The sequence below is a fragment of the Amphibalanus amphitrite genome, unplaced genomic scaffold (assembly GCF_019059575.1).
Source record: "Amphibalanus amphitrite isolate SeventyFive unplaced genomic scaffold, NRLGWU_Aamphi_draft 000655F_arrow, whole genome shotgun sequence".
Classification (NCBI taxonomy): domain Eukaryota; kingdom Metazoa; phylum Arthropoda; class Thecostraca; order Balanomorpha; family Balanidae; genus Amphibalanus; species Amphibalanus amphitrite.
In genome coordinates this window covers 381,648-398,277 of record NW_024882149.1, presented here as the reverse complement: position 1 = coordinate 398,277, position 16,630 = coordinate 381,648, and the positions used below count along the sequence as shown (strand labels likewise).

At 50.8% G+C, this 16,630-nt stretch overlaps 1 protein-coding gene across 1 annotated transcript; it reads right to left on the bottom strand.

Annotated features, from left to right (window-relative positions):
• Positions 1–218: 218 nt before the first annotated feature.
• LOC122364073 lies at positions 219–15,613 on the bottom strand. The gene is made up of 3 exons (XM_043334133.1): positions 15,448–15,613; positions 2,591–2,790; positions 219–2,259 (listed from the first exon to the last, which is right to left on the bottom strand). Exons 2-3 carry the CDS (start codon positions 2,776–2,778, stop codon positions 1,053–1,055), a joined length of 1,395 nt encoding a protein of 464 aa, XP_043190068.1. The 5' UTR covers positions 2,779–2,790; positions 15,448–15,613; the 3' UTR covers positions 219–1,052.
• Between the last annotated feature and the right edge of the window lie 1,017 nt (positions 15,614–16,630).

Below are 16,630 nucleotides of genomic sequence, written 5' to 3'. Positions count from 1 at the left end.
CCTACCAATAAGGCGGTGGATAGAGCTAAAAGATAACTTCGACGTGTCAACGGGGAAGGAGATGGGGTAGGGGGTGAGGGTTACGTAATAGGTTACGTCTAATCAGCGTCTGTATGTGTCTTCTTACACTTTCAAGTGCGTAGTCTTCGGGTCAGATTCACCCTCTTCCTAAGAATCTGGCGACACCCGTAATCGGATGCACGGCCACGGTCAAAAACAAATTACACGGATGTTGCGGCTAGTCTATTATATCCATCAGCTTTGCCTCCAGCGCAATAAATCGAACAACTATTACAACAAACGTCATATGATTACAGAAACAAGTATCAGCACACATGTTTGGAAAACGCTCTACTCCAGACTCCAAAATGCGATAAAGCACAATCTAGCACAAGACCATCCTCAGCGTCGCCGGATATGCCGGCGTATTGCAGCCAGACTAGGGCGGTTGCTATTTTGAGACATCCATGATCTCATGGTCAATTATCCCTGGCACTTTTCACTCCCTGCGGAGAAAAACAGCGGCGGACAAACCAGCCCACATCGTGTCCGTGGGACATCATCGTTCCGTTTCAGGACCGCGGTACGAGAATACACATACATAATTGGGACCACGAGGATATATTGAGCCTACAAGAGAACCGCTCCTAATTAGTTAGCATCCCCAAAATATAACGGCGGTAATTTGTCAATTAGTCAGCACTAACAGTAAAATCACAATGGGACATCATTGTTAGTGACGTAGGCGAATCACCACAACTAATGTAAGCGAATCACCACAACTCATTTGCTCCACGATCGAACAAGATGTATAGGTCAACGTGATTCTACCACAAGTGCTCTAAAAGTCAATATAGAAGACGTTAAACAATAACCAACAATCAATAAGTCACTTCTCCGGCGATTGATGGAAGCCCATGCGTAGTCTCACTCCTACCCATTGGTAACAGAGACCCCTGAATAGCATTATCCTGATCCCATTCGCTGCAGCCCCTAGCTGCGGAGGTCTGGCGCTCACGGCGCCCTCTGCCCGCCCGGTAGGCACTCACTACTCAGCCGCGCCGTCCAGAGGCCGCCGCCTCCCGCAGCAGCTGCAGCACCATCCCGGCCAGACGGAGCGCGTCCTCCTCGCGCACCCGGCCGCGCAGGTAGTTGAGGTCGTAGCACAGCCGGCCGGACACGGTGTGGAAGCAGTGGCTGCCGAACGACGCGTCCATGGCCGGGTGGGCGCGGAAGGCGCGGTGCAGCTCCTCCAGCCGGACCGGCGCGCCGTCCTCCCCGGCCGCCGCCGCGCCGTCCATCACCCCCAGGTTGTTGATGTTGTACACGAACTTACTGCCGTTGGAGGCGGAGGCGCTCTTCTCCATGCCGGCCACTATCCGCTCCGGGGTCATGAAGCGGCCGAGCAGCTTCATGGGCAGCAGGGGCAGCCGCAGCTGCAGCTGGCGCTCCAGAGCGGCGCCCACCCGGCCGGCCACCGTCCACAGTCCGTCCCCGTCCAGCGAGACGGTGCCGAGCGCGCCGGCGGCCGCAGACAGCTGCCGGCCCTCGTCCGGCGCCAGGTAGCGGTGGGCGCTAACCAGCCACATGGTGGGTAGCGGCGGGCACGGGCCGCCCAGCAGCCGGCCGGTGGCCACACTGACGGCCGCCGACAGCGCCGAGTTCACGGACACGCCGTGCCGGCGGCACTGGGCGCGCAGCGCGGCCGTCTCCTCCGCCGACAGCGCCGCCGGCACCGTCCGGTTACAGTAGCTCACCGAGGGGTCGAACGGCGCCACGAACCGCTCCAGGAACGGGTGCCGGCGCCGGCTCAGCACCACTGAGAGCGCGCGCGCCAGCTCGCCGAGAACGGCCGGGCGCAGCGGCAGCCGCTCGGAGCGCAGCAGCTGCTCGACGGGCGGGGATACAGCCGCCGGCGGGGTGTCGCCCAGGGGCCGACCGGCGGCCGCCTGCGCAAGGGCGGCCACCAGCCGGCGGCAGATCAGGCCGTTACTGATACCGTCGGTGATGGTGTGGCACAGCGAGAGGAACAGTGCGGCGCGGTGCGGCGGCCGCTCGGCGCGGCCCGGCAGCAGCGTGGCCTTCCACAGCGGCCCGGCGGCCGGGTCGATGGTCTGTTCGCGCAGCTGGCGGTGGTGTTCGGCCAGCCAGTCGTCCGCCGGAGGCAGCACGGACAGCGGTACGTCCGGACACGGCCCCGCCACCAGGTGGTGCACGCCCTCCACCGGCGCCACCCGCGCCCGCAGCAGCGGCAGCTGCCTGGGGATAATATAGACACACGGCGGGTAAAAATGGACACATGAAGGTTGAGCATAAAAACACACCTGACTTCTGGAGGTCAGATGGGCAGCCACTGACCTCTGGGGGTCAGACGAACAGACACTGACCTCTGGGGGTTAAGCAAACAGACATTGACCTCTGGAGGTCAGAGGGACAAACATTGACCTCTGAAGGTCATACGGGCAGACACTAACCTCTGGAGGTCAGACAGCCACACTGACCTGTGAAGGTCAGACGGACAGACACTGGGACCTGGAAGTCGGACGGACATACACACACTGACCTCTGGAGGTCAGGCGGACACACTGACCTCTGGAGGTCGGCGAGCGCGTCGCGGACGGTGTCGGCCTGCAGCGGCCGCTCCGACCTCAACAGTAGCGAGTACTGCAGCAGACTGGTGCCGGCGCGCCGGGTGAAGAGTTCGTGCCACATGGTCTCCTGGGTGCCCAGTCGGCGCAGCGCGCGGCCCTCCCGGACGGCGGCCGAGGCCGCGGCCATGGCCACCCGTCACTGCAAGGGACGTCAGAGTTGCCGACGAAAGACAGGCAGCGGCGACACCGATCGAACGGTCAGAATCAGCTCGCAGTAAATTCACGGATTAAGAATAGCCTCATCTTTTAACCCGGCAGTTGCTAGGGTATTTCGCCACCCACCGTTTGCTGGGGGGGGGGGGGGCGTTAAACGCCCCCAGCCGATAACTCGAGAACCAATAGGCCCAGCGAAACGCACGAGGCGGCAAACGAAAGAACGCGACGAGATGAGAACGCTTCAGATGAGTACCTTAACCCTCGCCGGCACAGGCCATTTTGCGTCCTTCGACGGCACAAGGGGGGGGGGGGGGGGTACGACCCCCCTCGCGTTTGGCCCCTGATCGAGCTAGAGCTTCGCGGAAAAAACGAGCGTGTTGCCCGTCACGAGAGGAAGCCGATGATACCCAATCTTAAGGTCCTAGGTCATCGGGTGACCTTCCAGGTCAGGTCAATGACCCGAAAACCGGGAAAATCGGGACCTGTTAGAAAGTCGTAAAGTGTGGCTGTTATGTGGTTTTCCGGGGTGCTGATCACGAATATCGTGTTAGTTTTGATCAGAGATGATGTCTTGAAGCATTTTGAGCAGATTGGGTCAGGTCAGGTCAGGTCAACCGGTAGGGGTTGTGACGGGTATTCGTAATACGTGTCAACCGCCTCTGACAGCTTCGTAACATGTTACGAAGGCACCAAAACTACTTCGTAAATGTTTAAATGGTTGCTAAATTCGAATTCAGCTCCAAAAACTAGCCTAGAAACATGTAAAACTCGAAAAAGTGAACCGAGGTCACCCGAGGTCACCAAAGGTCAATGACCTGACCTGACCTTCAGGTGACCTTGACACCCACCCTAATCTATGGAAGCAACATCAAATCACATGTTTGAACGTTTGAAACCACGAAAAGCTTGCAAACGCGCGGCTAATGCGAGCGGACATACGCCGAATCGCGATTACGGCCAAACATGGTCTCGGAAAAGAGGTCACAGGTCAAAGGTCATTTGGGTCATGGTCATGAAATTTTCAGGCTAGGTGTAAAATTGATCAATGCGAGGGTACTGAAAGTTTCGTCGCGATCGGCCGCGTTTTACGCGAGTTATTCGCGAAAAACCTTAGGGGGGGGGGGTTGCATCAACTGTGCCGGCAAGGGTTAAAGTTGAATTTTGAGGTCACAGGTCGGGTCAAGGTCAGGTCAAACACCTGAAATCGGGCTTTCAGTAGCATGGACTTCAGGACTTCGCAATGGGCGCCTCTCGTCATAAACTCTGTCAAAACGGTGCAAAATCCATCATATAAGGCCTACAAGAGCGTCAGCTCCATGTAGGGGTCAGTCAAGCATAGGTCAGGGTCAACGTCATGTCAACCGGGTAGGCACATATCCCCGAAAATCAAAACTGATATTCGCAGTCTGTGACACATGTTTTATGGGTAATTTGGGGCGTAGAACACGACGGTGACATTCATTTTATCATATGTGTACGTGTTTGGCTCAAAAAGTTCAATTTAAGAAATGCATGTATCATGGTCGTGGAGTTGTCACGAGAAATTGCCAAGACTCAGTTCAAGATTTTGGAAAATGCGGAACAATAATCAATAATCGAAGATAGCCATTTGATTGCTCATGGTATTGGCAGTCTAATGGCGTTTACGGCATGTCTGTATGTCTATTCTGTGATTTTATATGATTTTTTGAACATATGCCGTTTTTGGTCGAAAACTCAAATCATGACGTCACTAAAACCTCGATATCTCAAAAATTTTCCGACCGATTTTTTAAAAACTTTGTCACAGTAAACTTCAATCAATTCCCTACAGGTAACCAACGTTTAACGCCCCCCCCCCTCCCCAGCAACTCACGGGTTAACTCGCAATGGTGTTCAAATTGCGATACCACAAAATACCTAGGAGGAATAACACGAACATAATTGAGCAAGGGAGCACTGCCGACGCCAGCCACAGTGTTTAACGCTGTAGGTATACGTAACTGACCCATAGCCGCAAATTCATCAAAGGGGCAACATTTCTTACAAAAAGCATACCCCGGGGGTTCTTTGTCCTATTTGAGGAGCATACCCCCAATCCTATTTGAGGAGCAGCCAGGCACGTAGCCAGGATTTCGCTCGGGGAGGGGCAACAGGTCGCGGTCTAGTGTCGTACCCCCTCCAAAAAAGAGAAACTCCTCGGATTTGGCCCACTATTTTTGGGGTGTGTGATGCAGCTGTTTTTATTTTTATTTTTCATTTAATCTAATTTTGTTTTTCGCCTTCAGGGGGGGTACTGAAAGTTTCGTCGCGATCGGCCGCGTTTTACGCGAGTTATTCGCGAAAAACCTTAGGGGGGTTGCATCAACTGTGTCGGCAAGGGTTAAAGTTGAATTTTGAGGTCACAGGTCGGGTCAAGGTCAGGTCAAACACCTTGGTGTTTGACCTGGGGGTCACGGGGTCAAACTTTCAGTATGACCCCGTGGCCCCCTTGGCTGCGTCCCTGGGAGCCGCGAGCACAGTAGGGGAAAGTGGGGTAAGACGGTCAGGGTAGGTAAGAAGGGCACCCCTTCTGCAGACCAAACCAATAGCGCTACGAGCAAGAAAAAATAAGACCAGAGTTGCCTTTCCCACTACACACCACCATTGAAGTCTGGTGACTTTGTGTTTAGTCGATAATCTTTTATTTTGATTTCTTTAAAACACTCATTTCATTGAAAACATCCATAATGTATTGTGCAAGCTTTTGTGTGCAGCACTATAGAGTTAAAAACTCGCAATCACTTGTGGCACACTCATATGCCACCCGTGTTCATTTACCGCGGATTTGCTTTGTCTGCATCAAATTGTCCGCAGAGAAAAATCGTGCTGAACTTCTGACATTGAGTTTGGGGTAAGACGGGCAACTATGAATCCGATGGGTCTGTAATGGTGAAAATATTTTTGTTGCTGTAGGAAAAAAGAAGCATTTCTAATAAGAATATGTTCAATTCCGATGCTTACAGACATGTTAGCAATATTCTTTCGGCACATTTTATTCTCGAATAATGAATGTGAAAAACGGTTCTACATGGCTTCTGAACTAGGGCCTATATACGAGCATACGCCTTCTGCACGAATCTCGTATACTGCCATTTCCGAAGCACTTGAGACCAACGAGCGACTGTATCAATGCGGCTAATCTCGGGCATTTGGTGCGAGCTGTGCTGGTCGGTGAAAGAAGCTGGCCGTCTTGCCTTAACCATGTGACCGTCTTACCCCATGGGGTGGGGTAAGACGGGTTTTGCAAGGTTTTGCAAAAATAGCTGCAGTTTTTTTAATCAGGTCTACGTCTCATCTCCTGGCAAATGGAAGTAAAATGTCTAAAAAAGGTTTTCACTCAGTTTCCCGTTTCTATGATGTTTCTAACCGGCCGAAAAATGGCTCCAAAGTTAAGGTGCCCGTCTTACCCCACTTTCCCCTAGCATCTTCAAATATCTTCTGCATTGGCTATGAGTCATACCATTCCCCCAAAAGATGCCTCATTTGGTCGCGACAAACCAGCAGGCACGGTGAGTGAGCCCTGCATGTGCGGAAATGCGAAGTGTGTAACCCAACACTCAGGGGCGTCGCCACGGATTTTTGACAGGGGGGGACGGATTGGCTGACTAAAAACCCAAAAGTTAGTTAGTTTACCGTACAATTTCAGGCCTATGCACTACTTGTAACGCGTACACAATGCACATGTTCTCATGTTCTCGCGTGGAGGCGTTATTAGTCACACTCTTTTCTACCTGTGCATGAACTGGCGGCGCGAAGCGCCGCGAAAATTGGCAAAAACTCTTGGCAAAACAGTCCTAATACGCATAAATTTTGCATCCCGCGTAATAAGTTTGATACCAGGACAGTTAGGGTTTGGTCACCAAGTCCAGCAGCCCTGCCTCTAAAAAATCGTGTGGTCCTCTGTAAACCGCTGTCAACCATAGGTACAGCTTTTTTCCAACTTCTGTGCAGTGTAGCTGCAGGACTGCGGGGTCGGAGTCGACTTCGGTCGTAGTCAATGGTTTTGGTCGGATACGGAGTTGGAGTCACCAAAATCGTAACAGACTTCAACTCTGAAGTCAGAGTCAACGTCATCCCCGAGGATGGGTCGAATAAGAGCTGGAGATTCTGTTGGCTGTGGTGATTGTAGGGGTCATGGTAAGACCAATGTAGGGGGATACTGAGCATTACGTCCTCCTGGGCTCTCTCAGACCAGGACGAGGTCCTCTCACCCTCAAGCATCAAGCGTTCAAAGGCCATAGTGAGACCTTCTGCTGTCGGATGGCCTCGAACGGGAAGAGGGCCGTTTGAGAGTGAGCTAAAGGTCTTGACTATTACGAATATCCTATGTAAAATGTGTGGTCTCTGCAAGCTGTTGTCCTACTGCACTCTGAGACTTTGGGACAGATCTTCAGCCCTTGTTGGATATGGTCGCCCCTACAAGTGGAGCTTTGGCTCCCTATCGAGGACCTGGGACGGACAGTCCAGAGCTGCACCTCGTAGGCAATGTTATCTTTTAATGTGCCAAGAAACGTTCAAAGATACAAAAGCATCACCACATGTTTTTTTTTTTCACTCCGATGCGTGCCGAGGGATGCCGTGGTCGGAGATGGAGTGGGGACTCCGAGCGTTTTTTTTTTTAAGCCGGAGTCGGAGTCACCAAAATCATCTACTCCGCAGCCCTGTAAGCAAGGGTACAGTGTCAGCAATTCACAGATTCAATTTGTATACGAGTAGGTATCCGCAATTTCATCCCAAAACGACAATACACCAATGTCGTAGGTCACTTTTTAAATCATTCATGGGGATATTTTTGCGGGGGACGTCCCCCCCGGATTCCTCGACTGGGGGGGACGCGTCCCCCCCGTCCCCCCCGGTTTCGACGCCCATGCCAACACTCATGTGCACTGAGGCGATCGAAAGCAGGCCACAGAAGGGAGGGGCAAGGAGGGGGGGGGGGATATCGACCGACGGCGACCGAGCAGACCGGCACACGACCCATCGGCCGCCGGCCGTCGGTTACACACTTGTCCTCAGTGGCGGATCCAGGGGGGGGGGGCAAAATGGGCATTTGCCCCTCCCAAACGGCATAATCTTAACATTACGCCTATGGACGAGGCATGGAAAGAATCGATAGGTAAATTGTTATGGTTTGCCCCCCCCCCAAAAAAAAAGAAACTCTGAGCTGGATCCGCCTCTGCTTGTCCTGGGGTGCATGTCGACCCGGCCGGCAGGCCAGCTCGATCGTCAACAACCACTCGTCCGCGAGCCCCTCCGGCTCCGCTGAACGCTCGCCTGCACTGCAGCGCTTATCAACGGTCAGCCAGCCGCCTGCCCGCAAGCCGCTTCGTTCCGTTGCTAGACCGCTGTGTCTCATTCGTAGCACGCCAACCGGCTGGGCGCGAGCCACTCCACATGCTACTTTCATGTGGTGATTGGGAACAGTGGCGCGGGAACCGGGGGGGGGGGGGGGCTAGCGGGGGCTGAGCCCCTCCAACTTTTCGGCTGGGGGGCTCGTAATGTATTTGAGCCCCCCCCCCCCAGCTGGAGGAATCGAACTCGGAAATCTACCAACATAATTTCATAGATTCATACATAGGCGCGGGAACCGGGGAAGGGGGCAGTGGGGAAACTTGCCCCCACAATTTTGCGGCCGTGGGGGCGGTGCCCCACGGCTTTTCATGAGGCTAGGAACCGTTGGGCAGCTTGTCCTCCCCAAATTAGGGGTTGTGGGTCACAAAGGGAAGAAAGCATGTAAGTGAAAAATCCACCTCTTTCACTGGCTCGGCAACTCATTTGGCAGATTAAAACCCTTATTCCAGGTTGCCAAAACGGTAGTTTCTTCACTCAGCTGAGACGGAATACCTCACTTTTTTGCAAATATTTTCTTTTTTTTCGTTGAAAAGGCCAAGGCCTGAAAAATAAGTGGCCTAAAACCCGTGAGAAAACTAGATTTGGGGGTACCCTAGGTTGATCTCTATTATGGTTCAGCCCCCCCCCCCCAGTCTGGAAGAAGTTCCCGCGCCACTGATTGGGAATGTCAATGCTTCCCCGACCGAACAAATTTTAATTCCTATAGTACCAGCCTACCGTAAGGTGGGGATATTTAATACCGAGTGGGTATATTAATTATACAGCCTGCAGCGACATAGGGAAACCGATGCGTAGGACGCCACTCTTTTGCTGGTGTCGCCCTTTTTCTAAGATCACCTAATCTTCTTTGGGCGACCCACTTATGCCTAGCCCCTAGGACACCCATGTTCTGATGGGACGTCTCTTTTGCTGGGGTCTGAGGGCGCAGTTCTTCTGGGGCGTTATTCTAATAAACGAGCCCCACTCATGCTGAAGACGCTCCCACTTCTGGAAGTGCGCTATATTTCCGCTGGGGGCGCAATACCTGTATCCTTTGAGATGCCCTTCACCTCCACATATGCCGCAGAGAGCCCAACCTTCACTGCGGTGCCCAATGCTGGAGCGCCCTCGATAAAGATGGAGCGCCCAAATTCTGCTAGTGTTGTCCCTCTTTTCCTGGGAGCGTCTCGCTTCCACTGGGGCCCATCTTCTGCTGGGAGTGTCCTTCGTCTCATTGAGACTTCTTCCTTTAACGGACGACTCACTGCCATCCAAAGGCTTTTTCAAAGTTTGCCCTCTTCTCCTTTAACATCTCTCTTCACTTAACCCTCGCCGAACCTCTTGGTTTTCTACATACGCGCCGGCCTAGTGGGCAGGGGTTCGGGGTTGGTACGATATCCTCACCGTTTCGCCCCTGATGGAGCTAGAGCGTCGCGAAAAAAAAAAACAAGCGTGTGCGCCGTTACGAGACGCAGCGACTGGTGTCCAATTTTAAGGTCTTGGGTCAACCGGCGACCTGTGAGATGAGATCAAATGGCCCAAGGTTCTGGTTCGGTTTTTGAAAAATAACTTCGCAAAAAAAAAAAAACGGTCGCAGCACCACGATTTTGGCATCATCGTGTTCGCCTCGCTCAGGCGCGTCGCATGGTATACTTTTTGTTCGGGTGAGGTCAATCTGAGGTGTTGACCTCGAGTCAAGGTCAGGTCACGGCCCCCATGTCACGAAGTTGGTCGAATGAGGTCATGTCGCATATCATTCGATTCAGCAGGTTTTCCTGACTCCATTGAGGATTTCTAGACTCGCTAGCTCAATTGGATCGGGATTCGGGGGTTATTGACGAAAAACTCTTATGACTCTAGTGACGTCATAAATGACGTCACAAAGGGTCAACAATACAAATGTGAAGCATCGGACCTTTGCTTAGCCAGAGACGGCATAACTCCGGCTGTGGTGCGGGCGAGCTCTGTGAGTCTGGGATCGTGTGTCAGCTCCAGTAGAGCTCCAGACCTTGCCCGTCACCGTACTTCGGCCGGAATCGTGCCGGAGGTAGCCAGAGTAAAACCAGATACGGCCCAGACCAATTTTGCTGGCCGGGGTGCAGGTGCACTCCCATCCCTATTCCGCGCGAAGTGCACGCTGCACGGTGCACCTGCTATCAGCCATCCCGTACCTCTACCGTACTTCAGGCTTCAGCCACAGTAAGCCAGAGCAGCTACAAGCCAGCCGGACCTGGCCGTAACACGCCGTGGCAGGCCGCAGGGAGCCGGACTTGAGCCGGACATGGCAGTCCGAAACCACACCAACACCGGAGCGCTACGGCAAAGACTGGCTAACCGAAATAGAACCAAATCGAGTATCGACCCAAATCCCCTGTTCCGGCGGCGGGGTATACCGGCCCAAATCTGGCATGTCGGAGTTGCCGGGGCAAAACGGACTTGGGCCAAACTATCTTGAAGGATCTTGGGCCAAACCAAATTGCTGTCTGGGACAGTGCAACCCTTGGTGCAGCCACGGCCTTGGTGCAACCCTAGCTAGACCCTGCCTTGGCTAGACCCTATGCATACATAGATTTACAATCGTGGACTCTAAACTTCCCTCATCACCTCAGGCATCCTACCTGGTCCTGAAAGACATAGGTACGTACAATTCCGCTCGGTGGAGCGCACGCCAACGCGTGGACGCGCGCAAGCTAAAGGCTAGCTACTTACGTAACGTTGCGGGACCGGGGACCTCACGGTACTTGGACCCATAGGCGTCGCCAGAGATTTTCGGTTGGGGGGCAAAATCAACTTTTGTGTTAAAACTTGCCTTTCCCCAGTCTTTACTCACTCGTTTTACATATCATTCGACGCGCAATGGTGCGAGGAATCCGATGGTGACAAAGGTTTCCTTCTAGCTATGACATGTAATTTTTACAGAAAAAATTCGAAATTTTGAAATTCCATGACAAAAACGACTGGTAGAATTATAACTAGTATATAGTGGCTGCGATTGCCGACGCACTGCAGAGGGCCCCTGTGCAGACGCTCGACTCTAATGATCATTACCCAGAAAAAGGTGAAAAACGCTCCATTTAATCGGATCACCCTGCTAAAACCTCCATTCACGCATGCATGCAGAGGTTTTACGTGAAATGCATAGGACTTATCCCAGCCGCCGATCGTAGCTAAGTTGGGCATTCGGCGGAGAGTGAATGTCGGAAGTGTGAATCGGAAGTACCTAATTCATCTTTGCTCTAGTGAGAGGAAGTGTTTTGTTCACTCGAGTGTGAACAAAAGTTTCTCGTTTTTCGTGCAAAGGGAAGCGCTGCAAACGTGCACAAAAACTGTTAAACGGAACCAAAAGTTACGCACGGCATAGCGGCAAGGGATCCATCAGAGATAGGTTTGGGACTTCCAGGCCATTTCAGGCCACTAAGGGTCAGTGCTGACTCTCAGAAGCATGCTTAGGGTCCCGGAGATCGGCGTGGGTCACCTCAAATATTTACGTGTACGTGGTGCTTTAGGGCTTTCCGAGCCCAAGGTGGGGCCCTCAGAAGCCAGTGTGGGCGGCGGGCGCTAAGAGACTAGGCCCAGGGTGAGCCTGGAGCCCTCGGATAACAGTGTGAACCCTCGGGGTCTGTGTCGAATCCCTAAGTAAGGACCCTACGTAGGGACATAATAAACATGGTGTTGCGGACCTCAGAGGGACACGTGAGCTGTGACCCCTCAGATGCCGGCTTGGGGTTAGCAAGGTCTGTCGCCTCCAAAGTTTGACTGAACTATCAGAGGCCAGTTAAGGTTCTCAGAAATGTTCGAACTTCGAAGGCTCGAAGATCCCTGAATGGGCCCTCAGAGAACATGGACACCAGTGGAACTTTCAGAGGCCGGTTTGGGCCCTCTGAAAGCTTCTTTAGGGCTCAGTGGAGCTCCTTAGGAGCCTTTGTTTAAAGCAAGCTCATGAGCCCTGCGACACTTGTACTGTACTTGAGCCCAGGGGGGTTCGCTCCCGTGCCTTCAGCATTACGAAAAATGGCAACAGCCCGTGAGCAGCATCAGCGCTCACGCACATGTTCAAGGAAAACGACATGTAATGGACTGCTAAGGACGGCCCTCTCCACCAATCAGCGCTCGGCATCTCGAGCGCTGATTGGCTGGTAGCAAACGCGTCATATGTGGGTCTCATTTTTTGCGATCAGTGAACGCGTTATTTAATACACAGTGGCCAATGGAGAATGGCACGCGGAACTGAATGTCAGACTTTTATTGCTTCGTACATGCGAATGGGGGTATTTGAGTGGCATTTGACACCATTTTCGAAATCTACAGTGAATTTCTGATCGACTCATGTATATATTTTCATGAATTTGACAGTATTAGTGCTACATAGTCGGTGTTTTATGTTGGTGTTGTTTCTCTCGACCTTTGTCTTGGACTCTTATCCTATCTTTTCTCGAAAATGCTTGCCATAACCAGGTCTTAACTGTATCTGTATAAAGGGAATATGTGTTGAATATGAGGAGAAGGTAGTAATGACCATTCTGCCTATCAAACTGCCAGAAGGTGTGCTTGTAAGGTGATTGAAACTGCAGTACGGGTTGCAGATGTGGGTTTGACATTAGCATTGTTGTTGTAACCCCACTTGCTCTAATAAAATGGCAACATGGGGTTATGTACCCACTATTGCACAGCCTGGTATCAAGCTGGTTGATATGTGGAGGATAATGAAAGCATAAACACTTTTCTCTAGTGAATAGGAGCGTTGCGTCTTGTGACTTATGTCAAGTCATTTTAAATGAAATGATTGTGATTGTAACTTTTACTTCAATTATTATTATTGCTAGTTTTGACCTTTTTAATCATCAAGTTTTATGTGTACCAATTTCATATGCCAGTGTAATGTCTGTGCGGCTTTGTGCAGTGAGCGTGTCTTGAAACAAACCAATTTATTTTGTACCTTTTTTTACTTCAACAAATGTATGTCAAAGGACAAAAATGTCATGTCTATTATCATTGACACTACTACAGCTAACTTTGCCTATATTCCTATCTTTCAGAGGCATTCATCTGCTTTCCAGTGCAGTACCTAGGAGGCTGCAACTGAAACTCGCACAAAGGCAACCAAGTGTCACTTCATCAGCCTACAGTAACAGCCCATCTGTAATCAAGATATGGGTGAAGTGGCATAGAAGAACAACCAGTAAACATGAAAAGATGTATTTTGTTTTGAACTATTTCTTAGCATAACTGAACAGCAAAGTGCACACTTACTGCTTTTTATGTTTGCCCTGTGTGCACTGTGCAGTTTTGAATTATTTTAACTATGAAATGCTTTTGCTAACTACTCTCTTTACATAAGCTTCCTTTGTCATGCCTGTGTAATTTTGAGTTTACATGCATGATGTAGGCATGTTAGCATGTATTTCCCTTGGCTTCATAAAACTACTTCCAAGCATTTGTTATGGACATTGGTGCTACCTATATATGATGCTTCAGATGTGTCCAGTAGTTGATGAAGGGAGAAGAGTAGTAGGACAGCTGATAGGCTGATAGCTATTACCAAAAATATGTGCTTGTCTGCACTTCGGGCTGTTCCATCATATGCAACCTCTATTTACTTCCTTGCGTTAGAAACACCCCATCTTTTGTTTCTTTCCTGTGCGCCCATTGTTTCCGTGGTGCTATAAACGTCAAGTTTGAAGTTGGTATCCAAGTGAGCAAAATTTGCATTATTTCAGGCCGTCTTGAATCATTCGTCTTGAATTATATCCCTAACTGACATCCTGTTATTTGTCCTGCAATGTCTGTGCCTGTGTCCGCCCTTACCTCCGGCTCCAGCCTCCAACCAGGCCTGCTGAGCTCTGTCGCCGGCGCGGTGTGTCGCAACGTGCTGTTTCTCCACTCCACCCGACAGCTGCTAGGAATCATCCTGTGCCATGCGCCATGCGACACAGCAATTGTAAGCTGCAGGTCACATTCGGAATGATTGGCTCCGCGTATGTGCATCCGGCCGGGTGCTAGTCGATATCAGGGACGTGGGTCGGACTGTTGTGGCGGCGTGCACTGTGCTGGTTGAAGTTGTTGTATTTCTGTTAGTGAAAAGCATTAATACATAACCGTGGCCGCAGTCCAATGTTATTGTGGATTTCAGAGGGAGTGGCCAGTCAGGAGGGCCCCATGTGGGTATAGATCCAGTGTCCAGTGGGATTGGCTAAGATTTCCGGCGATTGATAAACGCTTCTATGATAGTAAACCTATTGAGTTATGAGGGGAGGTCACGTGAGGGACCTGACCTTACTAAACTCTTGTGAAAACACGACACATACGAACGGTAAGAAACCGACAGCTCTTCTTTCTGCCAAGTGTCATCTTTCTGTGAAGGATTTCTTGGCACTGAGTGTCCAGAAATTGCGTTGCTTTTGGACTGTGTAGAGGCTCACGAGCAATAACATAGGTCAACAACCTGACGTACCTTAAATATGCGACTTGTACCAGAAGATCCAGCTTGATCAAAAGATTGTACATGTCAAATTTCAGCTCTTTAGCTCAAAATAATTTTGAGTTATCGTAAAAACCGTCAGTGTGGCACCGTATCGCCTCCCCGCGCGGTCGGAAGGTAAAAGTTCGCCGGCTTTAACTAAACAAATAGTCGTCGTATCGCAAATTCATTGACGGCGTTCGAAGCGTCGTTCAATTTACTTTCGAAACATATCCTAACATTAACATTTATCTGCCTAGCGCAATCTCCAACAAGCAAAAGTTCCGTGCATGCATCCTCATACAGTGTTAGCGGCCGCCGGCCGCCGGCCGCTGACCCACATTCGCGTCATCAGGGAATGCCGCAACTAATTTATTGTTTCCAACTTTTTTCCCGGAGCGTTCTACCTGGTTTATATAGCCTTGCTTGAGCCTGTCGCAGACATTTGACGAGAGTTGAGAAATGCCCCTAAGATTTCGTTTCACGCTTTGAACGAAAATTGTGTCAGCACTCCAAAACTTATGAAAATCAGCTGTAAAATGTAATAAAGAACGAACTAGGAACATGGAATGGATCGCGGCATTGACATTTCCGAGTCTGGACTCGGAGTCTTGAAGATTTTGGCGACTGCGAGTCAGACTCTGGTTTGAACTGCACGCTCCAACCGAGTCTGACCTCACAGGCATTCTCAGAAAGGTACCCCCCTTTTTTCCCGACTCCAAAATCTCATCGGATCTGTATCGATCTCAGGGGGTGCCCGGTCCGAGGTTGGGGGGGGGGGCAAGCTGCCCCGCTTGCCCCCCCGTGGCGACGCTAATGCTTGGACCTCACCTCGTTCTGCTGGCCGGCCGCTCCCCCGATGGTTACTGCTGCCGCAGCCCGCAATCAAAGGAGCCCCCACAGGTCCAGACCATAAGCTAACGCCTGATAATTTTTTTTTAGCACTTTTTCAATAGCCTTGCCCTTGCCTTGCCCCCAGCAACCAAGCTTTCGAGACAGGTCCTTTGCATAATAAGCAGTAAGCAGCGCAATTGATTGAAACACGGGCGCCAGCTACGCCGCGTTTAAGCGCAGCCATATTCTGGGATTTTTTGGTACATAGTTATAAGCTCAAAGTTCTTTTTTTGTTTTCAACTGTTTCACGCCTGGCACAGAGTCTTCACATAGTTGATCAATGTAAAACATCTTCACACAACGCATGACTCTAATTTGCATTAAATACTGGCTGTAGGTTTGTGAGAACATCGCAAAATCTTTTGAATCAACTAAGCTAACGTCAAAATTTTAAGATCATGATTGCTGCCATATTTAGATATCCAATCCTCTTCCGGATGTTTATGGACGACCTTGAATGAGTGTTGTGTAGACTGTAGCAAGGCCATATATAGGAGGTAGACTGTAGACACGGTCATAGAATACTAAGGTAACACGGAGCCGAAGCTTCAAGCCAGGGGACACGGGAGGCATGCCGTCAGCTGTCCTTTTTTAAACAATCGGTTTCTTTGAAATAATTTATTTTGGTTTTTTGATGTCTATCATAAATATAGTACATCAAAAATTAAGTTTTATTTTTTATGAGGTGGGAAATATTTTTCTGTCCAAACCATTCCCGTTTAAAGAAAATAGACAAGGGGAGAGTTTACCCAGGACCCTATGGAGGTTGTGTACATGAGTTTACCCAGGGCCCTATGGGAGAGAGTTAACACGTGCTTCTATGGGGCGAATTCGATGCAACAAATGGCGCAGTAGCGACATTACTTTTGTTCGATGTCTCTCGGACGACAAAGACCCTACGCCGTTTGGCCAATCATATTCCATAATCGCAGCCGAGCCCCCGTTGACCTAGAACGGGATTGGCCGGACGACGTACAATCTTCATCGTCCGAGAGACATCGAACGGGGGGTACATCGACTGAATATACATTGCGATTCAATAGTAGGTATTTTATGACCGTGATTGCAATTTGCATTTGAGCTCAGCAGTCGAGTAAGTTGTGCCAAAAATACCAGAAGT